The 13,129-nt window shown below is 41.0% G+C and overlaps 2 protein-coding genes across 3 annotated transcripts in view; one reads left to right on the top strand and one right to left on the bottom strand.

Annotated features, from left to right (window-relative positions):
* Positions 1–13,129, top strand: part of RNF13 (ring finger protein 13) — a 203,870-nt gene that overhangs the window by 18,554 nt on the left and 172,187 nt on the right. The gene's annotated exons all lie outside the window — the stretch shown is intronic.
* Positions 1–13,129, bottom strand: part of ANKUB1 (ankyrin repeat and ubiquitin domain containing 1) — a 30,637-nt gene that overhangs the window by 13,267 nt on the left and 4,241 nt on the right. The window contains 2 exon segments of the mRNA XM_038571202.1: positions 6,052–6,082; positions 6,084–6,269. Of these exon segments, the coding sequence (XP_038427130.1) occupies positions 6,052–6,082; positions 6,084–6,269 (217 nt within the window).

The raw sequence follows: 13,129 nt of genomic DNA on the forward strand, positions 1-13,129 counted from the left end.
TGAATATGAATAGCTAATATTCATTGAATGCTTAGTATATGATCTACATTATTCTAAGTACTTTACATGAATGAGCTAATTTAAAATTTATAACAATCCTAAGTGTGGTGTGTATTATTTTTCTTCATTGTTGAGGAAATCGAGGCACTATGAGATTAAGTAACTTGCCTGGGTTTTACGTACCCAGTATGTAGTGGAATCAAGAGTTGTACCTAAGCAATCTGGCTCCTGAGCTTGCATTCCTGTCCTCTATGTTATCTTTGTCTCCAAAGAAGAATTTTTTTAAAAAATTTTATTTATTTATTCATGAGAAACACACAGAGAGAGAGGGAGAGACCTAGGCAGAGGAAGAAGCAGGCTTCCCACAGGGAGCCTGATATGGGACTCAATCTTGGAACTCCCAGACCACGGCCTGTGGCTCAACCGCTGAGCCACCCAGGTGTCCCTCCAAGCAAGAATTTAATTGGATGATGTCATTGGACAATCTGTTTAGATTGACCGGCTGCCTTTGAATCAATATGATGGTGTTGGTAGTCAGAGCTGGGGGTATATGCATGACTTGGCTTATCCGTACATATCCTCAGGTTCAGACATGTAGTAGGTTCCTAATAAATACTTGCAGATATTTATCATCCTTGACACCATAGATTTAGCTTCTTTAGTCTAAAGCTTCTTACTGTACTTTATTTTCTTATTTAAAGGTTTGATTCCTATAGGTAGTACTGGAAACAAGGGACTTTATTTTTTATTTTTAAAAATTTTTTTAAAGATTTTATTTATTCATGAGAGACAGAGAGGGGCAGGCAGAGACATAGGCAGAGGGAGAAGCAGGCTCCATGCAGGGAGCCTGATGTGGGACTTGATCCCGGGACCCTGGGGTCACACCCCAAGCCGAAGGCAGATGCCCAACCGCTGAGCCACCTAGGCATCCCAACAAGGGACTTTAAACACTGCTCAAATTGCATTTACTTCATCTCCTGACTTAAGTGATTTGCTGTGTTTGCAGTTTACTTTAAAAATTACCCACAGATGAGCATTGAAAAGCTTGGTTGGCATTGTACCCCAGCCTCCTTAGTCCTCCACAGCTGAGGCCACACAGACTCCATTTTGAAGAACCAGCCAAGTTCTAGGCCCAGAGAATAATCTTCATTCTGGTAAGAGGGAATATGTTAAGATTCCAGGCCAGCAGCTCAGGTAGGAAGTTGTTGCTCCTGTTTATCCTGCTCGGATATTGTCCCAGTTCTAGTAACTTGCCCCATTCCTCCTGCCCAAGCCTTCACCTTGTGCTCCAGAACATGAGTGCCTGTATCCTACTCTACCTTTTGGGTTTTAGAACTGAGGTCCATCTGTTCTCTGTTCTCTCTCATCCTACTCTGAACCGCAGTCTCTGGGGTTAGATTTCTGTTCCATGTTGTCAAAATCTCTGATGTCAACAACCAGATTGTCTAGTTTTTCACCTCTTATTCATTTATCTATTTATTTGCTACCTTGATGTTATGCTATGATTCACTCACCAGGTCGCTGCTGGATCTCCCTGAGGTCAACCTCTGCCTTCCTGCATCTAGTTGAAGACTGCTCTGCTTGCCTATCCCAGGGCTCCCACCAGCAGGACTTACTTGAGACTAACTTCCCTCTTTCCTGGCTCATCTGCCCTTTCCTAAGTGGTTGTCTAGCCTCAGGATCTCAGCTCTTTCTAGCCCAACCTGTCCACCATGGGTAAACCCTAATTCTGAAAACTACAGAGAGGCCTATATGATTTAAATCTTCATCAGCAGTAGGGGATGTCCATCAAGCCCTGTATTCTGCTTTAATTCCCTATCTGGGAGCAATCGTAACAGATGTTATAACTATCAATTTCAGTTCCTTGCAAAGAAGCAGTCCAAATTTCTCAAAGAACAAAGATAACAATGGCTGATTTTTCTCTTAATGCTCAACTTTTGAATATCCAGAGAACTTCTAAGCAAGTTAACCATTTATTGGATAATCCTTCCATCCCAATTGGTTTGTAATGCCTCTTTTGACATTTGTTAAATTTCTTTGTAAGCTTGGGAATTCTGCTGGAAAATAGAAAGTTACTTGAAAAAATGTTATGTTGCTCCAGAAGATACAACTAACTTCTATAACTGAAATGAAAGTAAAACTAATGAGACTTAAGCTTTAGGGCCTCTTTCTACATGAGTTTTTGAATTCTCTACTCTTAATTTTGGATTCTTTATTTTATTTTTTTTTTTTAAATTTTTTTTTTTTTTTTTTTATTTATGATAGTCACAGAGAGAGAGAGAGGCACAGAGACACAGGCAGAGGGAGAAGCAGGCTCCATGCACCGGGAGCCCGACGTGGGATTCGATCCCGGGTCTCCAGGATCGCGCCCTGGGCCAAAGGCAGGCGCCAAACCGCTGCGCCACCCAGGGATCCCAATTTTGGATTCTTTAAAAGAAGACCCTCAAGATTGTATATATTTACAAGACCTGTATCTGCTCACTCTCAACTTACAAACCCACCACTGTGCCAAGGCATGCAGGAAAGCAAGTATAAGCAGCAGCGCCCATTGTAGGGAACTGTCTCCAACCTCTCCCCATATGATCACTGTATCCCCAGTTTCTGGATTCCTCATCCGTACTTTGAGGTCAATATCAAAGTCTCGCATTGGGTTTCCCAGATGGAGTCTGCTTCTCCCTCTGCCTGTGTCTCTGCCTCTCTGTGTATCTCTCATGAATAAATAAAATCTTGAATACAATTTTTAAAAAAGAACTAGAAATGAAGCTAAAATAACATTTGTCCCATGTATGTTGATACAAGAAAAGGTGTGTGTGTGTGTGTATGTGTGTTGGACCTATATGATGTGTCACCAGGCCTCAAGTCATAAAATCACATCTATTAGGGAATGTTTAGTTTTGATAAGTTCTTTTTTTATTTTTTAAAGATTTTATTTTATTTATTTGACAGAACGAGCACAGCAGAGGCTGCTGCAGCGGGAGAGGGAGAAGCAGACTCCCTACGGACCGGGGAGTCTGACGTGGGCTCGATCCCAGGACTCCGGGATCATGACCTGAGCCGAAAGCAGATGCTTAACCATTGAGCCACCCAGGCGCCCCACTTTAATAAATTCTTGATAAGTTAATCATTAAATTTTCTGCCACCAAAAAAATCCCTTTATCCTCTTATTACTTATCTTCTTAATCCCTGCAATCTTTCTGTCTCCATCCATGTTATTAAAACTGCTTTATCTGGGTACACCAGTGACCTTTAAGCCAAATCAAAAGGTTTTTTCTCAGATCGTCTTTGGCCTCTTACCAGCATCCTAAATACAGTCTCTCCTTTGTCACCTGTGACAATGCAAAGCCCCACTTTTCCTCCCACCTCTGACAGCTCTGCATGTCTCATTTTCTGACTCCCGTTCTATTTGCCCTGGTATCAGCATGTTCCGACTATGGGCCCTCCACCCTTGACATGTTCCTCTCTGTATATACTCTCGAAGGAAAATATCTCTCATAGGGCTCAGTCCCTGACTCCATGGCGGGATGCCTACAGTAAAATCTGCTAACCGATCCCATCACTCAGCCCTGCTCCATGTTTGTTGCAGAGGAGAATCAGAAGACCTCAGTTGTCCTTACAGCTTTGCCACTAATTAGCAGAGTAACTTTCAGGGGGAAAAACCATATTCTCTGCATTTCTTTCTATCTAAAGTTTAGGACCCAAAGCATGAGCTCCTTTTCCCAATTTCACTACCATCGTGCTAGTGTCAGACCCTTAATGCTACCCTTTTCTTAAATGTGATTCAGCTTGACATCCTGTCTCTATTTTCTGGGTTTCTCAGATTTGTCTCTTTCTTCCATTGCTAGTGGAATTATTTAATACTGGGATTCTCAAAAGTGCCTGTTGGCAGGCATATCACCTTGCTTCTCTCTTCACTCCTTTCTGTATTTTCATGCTGCTTGCGACCAGATTAAACTTCTGATAAAACGCTTCTGTACCAGAATGTACCTGGCTCTGGTTGCAAGCATATTAAGCCTGTGCATCGTTGCCTCACCCCTTCTTAGTCTGACCCCAGCTGTGTTTCTGACTGGTCTCAGCAAAGCTCCTCTACTTTTCAGAAGTCTTCTGATATTTGTCTTCCCTGGATTCAGCCCATGTTCATGAACCTGTGGCTTGTGTTTTTCTCCTGGCTTAGAAGCCTGGAATGTTTTCCCTTTAAGATGACCCATATTTCCCACATCTCTGTGTGCTTACGCCCAACATTCTCCAGAATGCCTTCCTTAAGCCCTTCAGCCTACACTGAACTGACTTACTGGATTGTAACTAAATATACGTGCATGCCTTATTTCTACCACTTTATTATAAACACTCAGAGTGCAGAGGCAGGTCTGTGTATTTTTCTATGAGCTAATATGTCCAGTGACTAATTGAGCTTCAAAAGTCCTTGATTTTTAATATGAACTTGACTGCTTCTCAGAGACCATCTGATTTTCCACACCTTTGGAAAGGTGTTAAAGTTCAACTCCTGCTAGCATTAGGGAAGACTCATTGACTGGAAGTAGGAGAACCTGGAAGACAGGCTGATCAAGGACTTCTTTACCCTCTAGTTAAAAAAACATGAGCTGCCTGCTTGAGGAATGCTAGGGATGCTTAGGCAAAGACATAAAGCTAACCAAAGACGTTTCCTCTCTTTTCTTTGAGGCTCTTCTTTCCTTGCCTCTTCTTCTATGCCCTGCATTCTCATGGTGACCAAAACAGTCTACTCTGGTCATGCTGAGCCCTTAACATGACATTTGAAAACCCTCATTCCTAGAGGGTCATTTTAGGAGGCCTGTGGGTTGTCCTTCACACATCCTGAGTAAATCATTTAACCATCTGGAACCATTTTGCTTTCTTTAAATCTGTAAAAATTTGGGGTTGGGCCAAGCCATTTCTAAATTCTCTTCTAGCTCTAGCTCTAAAGTGTCACATCATGATCTGAGCAGCATAGGCCTAACGAGCAGTCACCCTAATTTTTTATGTATCCTTTTGTGTTTCATTAAATAACTAGAAATTGCTTGGGGACAAATGCTTCCTGTGTGTCCTTACTTAAGCTTCCACCATGTTCTGAGCAGGGCTGATCCCCAGCAAGCATGCAAAGTAGCATGTGCTTTCTGTGAAGTACTTGGGACAAATCCTAGAACATCACTTCCTTTGATCAAAAACAGGGAGGATAAATGATGTCAAATTAAAAATAACATGAAAGAATAGGCAAATGTAATAGGAGAGGTAACAATAAATGTGAATTTAGCCGTTGTAAGAAGCAAAACTGCTTAATTCAATGATGTTTACAAAGCCCTACTATAAATTGGGAGAACTCAGATTTCATTGCAGCAAGTGTGACAGCCCAACATTACCTAAAGGTCTGCTAATTGTCAGCAAATATTCATTCACCTCAAGCAAGAATCTCTACAAGGTTTGAACCATTTTCCAATAGGGTTATAACAATCTGACAGTCCTTTGAGTTTGTCTTAATGGTGTATGGCTACAGCAGACACAACCTAGAAGTACAATATTTAACTAAGAGTTGTAATCTGTCCATCAGGGATGAATGCCAGCTCACTAATCTATCCATCAAGGATACTGTACAGTATCTGGTTCACACTGTTTAAAATATTAATATAACCTACAATATTTTAAAATGGGATTGCATAAAGCAAGCTCAGGACAATGTGTATCATATGCTACCACTGTGTTAAAGGAAGAGAAATGATATATACCTGAACTTGCTTCTATATATTCTTGAAATATAATTTGAAAGAGAAAAATATAAACTGGTCTGAGTCTTACTCTTCCAACTTGAGGATATTAAGTTATCTGGCTTTGAATAAAGAGAACAAGACATGGCAAGGCTATGAGACTTTTCTTATTTTTCAATTTGCAGAGCAGGATACCAGAGAGGGGTGTTGATAACTTATATCCTCACTAGGGTTGCAGGAGTTTTGGTTTGGAAATAACTCCTCCATTTGTTGCAAATCTGGTATCAAGGAACACTAGTGCTGAGCAGTAGCTGGTGTCAAATATAGAGGGCAGTACCGATGTCTATCTGGTAGTTCCTGAGGGTGTTGACAGTCATACATCTCCAGTCCCTTTGGGGTTCGAAGACAGAAGACACTCACAGGAAAGCCACAGCTCAGAGCTACCAGTGTTCTCAGATCCGATACTTTTTTACCAAGAAGGGAAATGTTCTCCATCATTGGCATTGTCTCTTGTGTCATAGCATTAAACACATAGAGAGTTGGCTTGTCTTCTTCCTACAGGGAAAGAAAAGGAGGAACCTCAGGAGTAAGCAGTGTCTGGGGGTAGGAACGAGGGAAAACCATTTGGAGGGTGGCTCTCGGTGCCTCTAACTCACATGACAGGGGTGCTAAGGATGAAAGCAAAGGCCAAATAAGTTCCCTGACTTCTGGTCTGACTCCTGTTCTTCTGTCTTGAGACTATTAAGGAGTCCTCCTGCCTTGAGTAAAATGAAGGAGACTTGGCAACTAACACCTCCATAAGCACAGCTTGGATGTAATATTCAAGACTCGTTTTGTGTATCTGAGTCTGTACATTAAGAAGAGTTGCAAAGCTTTGCCAAAATTGAGATGTCAGCATCAGGCCTCCGGGTTTCTCTAGGGGGCTCCAGCCAGTCATTGCTTTCCAGTTCAGCCCTATTCTCCTCCCCTTTTCTCCTGTCAAAATTTGCCTCCAGATTCCCCAGGAAGATTTGCCTCCAGATTCCTACCTTTCTTAGGCCTATAATACATTAATTTCATTCCCCTCCTCCCAGATCACATATTGCCATGATATAATCAACACACAGATCTCTTAGAGCCTTTAAAAAGTAATGAATGTTACTGATGTACGTTTAGGCTGTGATGCTTTGATCTGGGGCCCATTTCAGTAACTCAAATCACCAAAAGCAGGTTCGGACCTCTGCTTCCTGAGTCTAAAGTACTTAGAACGGTTGTTCTCAACAGCTTCTCATAAACCCACTCAATAAAAATTGAAAGGACATAGGATTCACCTTTGCCCCTGCAACATACTTATGCTTTCTTATGGCTTCATTGAAGTCCAGCCTAATCCATGTGATATTTATAGGCAGGAAGAAATTTCTATGAAAACTGAATAAAGGAGCACCTGGGTGGCTCAGTGGTTGAGCATCTGCCTTTAGCTCAGGTCATAATCCTGGGGTCCTGAGATCGAATCCTGCATCCCACAGGGAGCCTGCTTCTCTCTTTGCCTATGTCTCTGCCTCTCTTTCTGTGTCTCTCATGAATAAATAAATAAAAATTTTTTAAAAAAGAAAACAATAAAAAGGAGGTAAGAGACAAATTATATTTTAGGCAATAGATTTTCCTTATTTCTTTCATGGTTACTCTTTTTTTTTTTATATTTTATTTATGACAGTCACACAGAGAGAGAGAGAGAGGCAGAGACACAGGCAGAGGGAGAAGCAGGCTCCATGCACCGGGAGCCCGACGTGGGATTCGATCCCGGGTCTCCAGGATCGTGCCCTGGGCCAAAGGCAGGCGCGAAACCACTGCGCCACCCAGGGATCCCGTTATTCTTATTTCTTGTTAGGGCTAACAAGATACTAATCTGGTACAGATACGAATTTATACTTAAAATCAAATATGTAATGTGCAACCGAGTAACAAAGGCCCAAGTTACTCTTAATAGCAAACTAGCAACTACATGATGATAGAGAAGTAAGTTAAAAGGGAGCTTCTCAGAATATTAATAAATGTGAATATCTATAACCTAGGTATACAAAAAGTTCTGAAATGAGATAAAGGAGAATTGCAAAATATATGGCAATGTTTAGATGAAAATCAAAAAGTGCAGGTAAGAAAATGCATTAGTTATTAATTAAGCTAGGTTCTTAAGTTGCAAGAAAATTAGCACCTACAGAGTTTATTCTTTTATTTATTTATTTATTTTTAGCTCCCAAGAACTTTCCACACCCATTTAATTCATGATGTATCTTGAACATAGTCCTCTTTCTACTATTTTGACATTATTTATCCAGAAGAGAGAAGAGCTGAATGCATGGCCTCCTATAGCACTAACACTGGAGCATCCTGCTATGCTTAATATGCCTTTTTACCAGTGAGATTTTGATGGACTGTATCAATTTAGAAGTACCAGTTAGAAATAATAACAAAGTTAATGAGTCTGTTTTGTAGAACACCATAAAAAGAAGGCACTTCTATGAGTCTATCATGTAGAACATTATGGCAAGAATGCATTTCTGACCCTTACATGAACCCAAACCGCTCATGTAAAAAAAAAAAAAAAAACAACAAAAAACAAAAACAAAAAACCCACTAGGAAAAACCATTTCATAAACCTTATTTTTGTGAGAAAACTCATTTGAAGTTCTACTGAGGCATACCAGCTGGAGACCCTTCTTCATGTTGGTTATTTGGAGAGGGACCAGGTAGATGGAGATAACAGCAACTTGTCAACTCACCTTATCTATGTAAGCAAAGGCATCTCTCTTGATATCCCTCCTCAAATATTCTAAATAAGGGAATATTTAGAGTGTAGTTATACTCAAAGAAGTTGGATGTTATTATATAAACAATACTATCGCAAATCATTGTTGAACATATGTAAAATTATATTTTCCCCTTTACAAATAAACCAAGATACCATGGTAGGAGGTACATACAAAACATCTTACTTTTTTAAAAAATTTTTTATTTATTCAATCATGAGAGAGACAGAGAGAGAGAGAGAGAGAGAAAAGCAGGCTCCATGCAGGGAGCCCAATGTGGGACTCGATCCTAGGACTCCAGGATCACACCCTGGGCCGAAGGCGGCGCTAAACCACTGAGCCACCCAGGCTGCCCTGTCTTACTTTTCAATAAAAACAAATACATAGATCTATTTCATGGTAAGAATTCCACTTTTGTTTTAATAAACCACGTCCAAACTCACTGTAAATAGATACATGTGCATTAACAATAAAATAGGAAAAGCTAAAGAGAAACAGATGGAAAGAAAACAGGAGTTAATGAAAATTTTGAACACTGCTGTACAGTTTTCGCAAGTTCTGCTTTTTTATATTTTGCTGTCCTGGAGTTGAAGCACTAAGTAAGTAGAAACTTGCCCCAATTATTCCAGAGTAGATGAAATGAGGAAATAATGTTTGTTTTTGTTGCACTGAATGAATTCAAATTGAGATATCTTCATGAACATCTTGACCTCATAAATTTCTTTTGTATGAAAGTCATCCTGGAGAGGTTATACTTGGATTCTAGGACATTGAATTCAGACAGTTTCTTTACATACTATTTCTATGGCTCATCTTAGAAAAGATAGCCATTTTTTTTAGAAACATGTTTTTATTTGTAAATTATTCCTTTTTTTTAGGTTTTTTTTATTTATTTATTTATTTATTTTTTTTAATATAAGTAATCTCTACACCCTGCGTGGGGCTTGAACTCATGACTCCAAGATCAAGAGTCACATGCTCCTCCAACTAAGCCAGCTAGGCATCCCTCATTTGTAAATTATACATTTTTCTTCTTTCTTTTCTTTTTTTGAGAGAGAGCCCACATGAGTGGTGGCAGGAGGGGCAGTGGAACAGGGAGAGAATCCCAAGCAAGCTCCATGCCCAGCACAGAGCCTGATACAGGGCTTGATCTCATGATCCTGAGATCATGACCTGAGCTGAAATCAAAAGTCAGATGCCCAACTGCCTGAGCCACCCAGGTACCCCTAAATTATACATTTTTTAAAAAAAGATTTTTTTAAATTTATTCATGAGATACAGAGAGAGAGGCAGAGACACAGGCCGAGGGAGAAGGGGCTTCCCATGGGGAGCCCAATGCAGGACTCCATCCCAGGACCCTGGGATCACACCCTAAGCCAAAGGCAGATGCTCAACCACTGGGCCATCCAGGTATCCCTAAATTTTAGATTTTTAGGAAGCATATTTATACTTTTTTTAATGTGTGCATATAAAATATATTTAAAATCTAAAGTCACATATTGTGTCTACTGGACTTTGGTGTTTATGCATTACTGGTGCCTTTCAAAAGCTAAAGGTATATTATTATTATTATTTTTTTAAATTCATGATAGACATAGAGAGAGAGAGGCAGAGACACAGGCAGAGGGAAAAGCAGGCTACATACCATGAGCCCGACACGGGACTCGATCCCGGGACTCCAGGATCACGTCCTGGGCCAAAGGCAGGCGCTAAACTGCTGAGCCACCGAGGGATCCCCTAAAGGTATATTATTCTGAGTCAATTATAGACCTTCTAATATCATTTAAGTGTCTCCAACTTGTCTAATAGACATCTACTCAATACTACCACAATTAACCAATCTCTCACCATAAAAGAACATTCCAAAGATGCTAGAAAGGATTAACTAAGTTTTAACCTCAGATAGTGAGAGAAGGAGGAGGCAAGGAACTCAGGAGTGTTAGAGAAACTGAGCCCACCTCACAATTTATTTTGTTTTATTATTAGTAGTATTTTTTTAAGAGAGAGAGATGAGAGAGAGGTGGCAGAGGGGCAGAGGAAAAGGGAGAGAGAGAATCCCAAGCAGATTCCATGCCTAGTGCAGGGCCCAATACAGGGTTTGATCTCATGACCCTGAAATCATGACCTGAGCTGAAATTAAGAATCAGACACTTAAGGGACTGAACCATCCAGGCACACCCCACCTCACACTTTAAAGGCACGACCTGTGAGATTTACTTGTTAGCCCCCTTTGCAGCAGGGCCTGGACATGTGACTAGAGTGCTCCCAATCAGGCCCTACCCATCCAGCCCTAGTTTGATTGGGAGCCAGTAAGGCAGAGAGGCAACAGACACAGGGCATCCTCCCTGGCAGTGGCAGATCTGAAGCATTGCTTGTCTGGCAACAGGGCGGGTGGCAGTACCTGGTGCCAGCTTCGAGGGCTCAGAGGTGGCTGCAGTGGTGGCATTCCTGGACTAGTTCTGGGGCATGATTAAGACATTGTTTCTGGCTACATACTCTCTGAACCCAGTCCTCTAGTCTTCCTCTCAAGTCTGTGAACTACCTAGTAGCCTTTCAATGTGTTTATTTTCTGCTTAAATTATCCAGGGTTCATTTCTGCTGCTTGCACTTAAGAACCCTGATGCTGGATAGGAAAAAGCGCAAGGATGCAGGAGCACCTTGCCTTGGGGGTAGAGAGGGAGGAGAGATGGCATGGTAAGGGAGGGAATCCAAACCCTGAAATGAATCTTAATACCTTGCTATGATGTTTCTTTTTTTTATATATATATTTTTAATTTTTATTTATTTATGATAGTCACAGAGAGAGAAAGAGAGGCAGAGACACAGGCAGAGAGAAGCAGGCTCCATGCACCGGGAGCCCGACGTGGGAATCGATCCTGGGTCTCCAGGATCGCGCCCTAGGCCAAAGGCAGGCGCCAAACCACTGCACCACCCAGGGATCCCATGATGTTTCTTTTTTTTTTTTTTTTTTATTTATGATAGTCACAGAGAGAGAGAGAGGCAGAGACACAGGCAGAGGGAGAAGCAGGCTCCATGCACCGGGAGCCTGATGTGGGATTCGATCCCGGGTCTCCAGGATCACGCCCTGGGCCAAAGGCAGGCGCCAAACCGCTGCGCCACCCAGGGATCCCCTCATGATGTTTCTGATAACAATTATATACCTCCTTTAAAAAAAAAAAAAGATTTTATTTATTTATTTGACAGAGGGAGAGAGAGAGAGAGCACACAAGCAGGCGGAGCAGGAGAGGGAGAAGCAGGCTCTCTGCTGAGCAGGGAGCCTGCCATGGGGCTTGATTTCAGGACCCTGGGATCATGACCTGAGCTGAAGACAGATGCTTAACCAACTAAGCCACTCAGGTGCCCAATCATATATCTTGTTAATTTTCAAAATTTACCACCCAAGCCTTTGCAACTTATTTATTCATCACATATTTATGGAGAGCCTCCTATATGGCAGGTACTATTTAGGCACTGGGTGCCAACAGTGGGCAAAGCTCAAGAAATGGTTTCCGCAATAACACTGGTTAGAATGAAGGAGGCAAATGTGATAGCACTACTGCATGCCCAGCAATAAGCCAGGCCTTTCCATTGCATCATGCCATGGTTTATAGGAACACAGCGACCTGTAGCTCAGCAGCAATGAATGGGCAGGATTGATTCCTATGTTAATAGAACTTGGATATATATCCTATAGAAAATATGTCTTATGGTTTCTTTTTTTCTCTAAGTTTCTATAGGAACTATCCCCCTAAGAAGGAAAAATTAATGCAATATTCCTTCCCCACTCATCTCATATTGCCCCTGCCTCCATTCACTTTTCCAAATGTGCCTACATTACCATTAAAAGGCTAAGCTAATACCATTACCTATTAAACCTAGGCAGGGGAACTGGAGAATATATTGACTATTTAAAAAATGTATTTAGGTGCAGATCACCTCTTAATTTATCTAAAATCTTTCCCTCTTTTCACACAAGGAACACTTTTTTTTTTTAACACTTTGTAATTCATACAAAATATAAGCACAGTAAAGAAAATATTTTTTAATTTATTTCATATATAATGTGTACTTGTATTTTTTTTAAAAGATTTTATTTATTTGTTTGAGAGAGAGCACATGACAGGGGGCAAGGGCAGGGTGAGAGAGAGAATGAGAGAGAGAATGAGAGAGAGAGAGAGAGAGGCAGACTCCACTGGGAGCAGGGAACCCTATGCAGGGCTCAATCCCAGGACCCTAGGATCATGACCTGAGCCGAAGATAGACGCTTAACTGACTGAGCCACCCAGGCACCCCTCTACTTGTATTTTTTTTTTTTTAAAGAAAATTGCTTACTTGGTGAATTTTTAAACTTTGCAAAAGCATTTGGTTTACATCTTGGTATGTCTAAGTTGTTCCAAAATAAATGAAGAGACTAGCTTTCCAAAATTCTCAGAAGGTAGACCTAATTGCATGAAGTAGCATAGTTAAATAGGAAAGATACTAGTTAAATTTGTATACGTCTAATTATGCAATAAAGCAACAACATGACTTAGAATGCAGCCTTTTGTTACCTAAAATAGATTAGACAGCTTAGAACTGGTCTGACTGCATTCTCTGAGGCATGGGATATTTTCATGAAGTATTTTTGTT

This window comes from Canis lupus, chromosome 23, assembly GCF_011100685.1.
Source record: "Canis lupus familiaris isolate Mischka breed German Shepherd chromosome 23, alternate assembly UU_Cfam_GSD_1.0, whole genome shotgun sequence".
Classification (NCBI taxonomy): domain Eukaryota; kingdom Metazoa; phylum Chordata; class Mammalia; order Carnivora; family Canidae; genus Canis; species Canis lupus.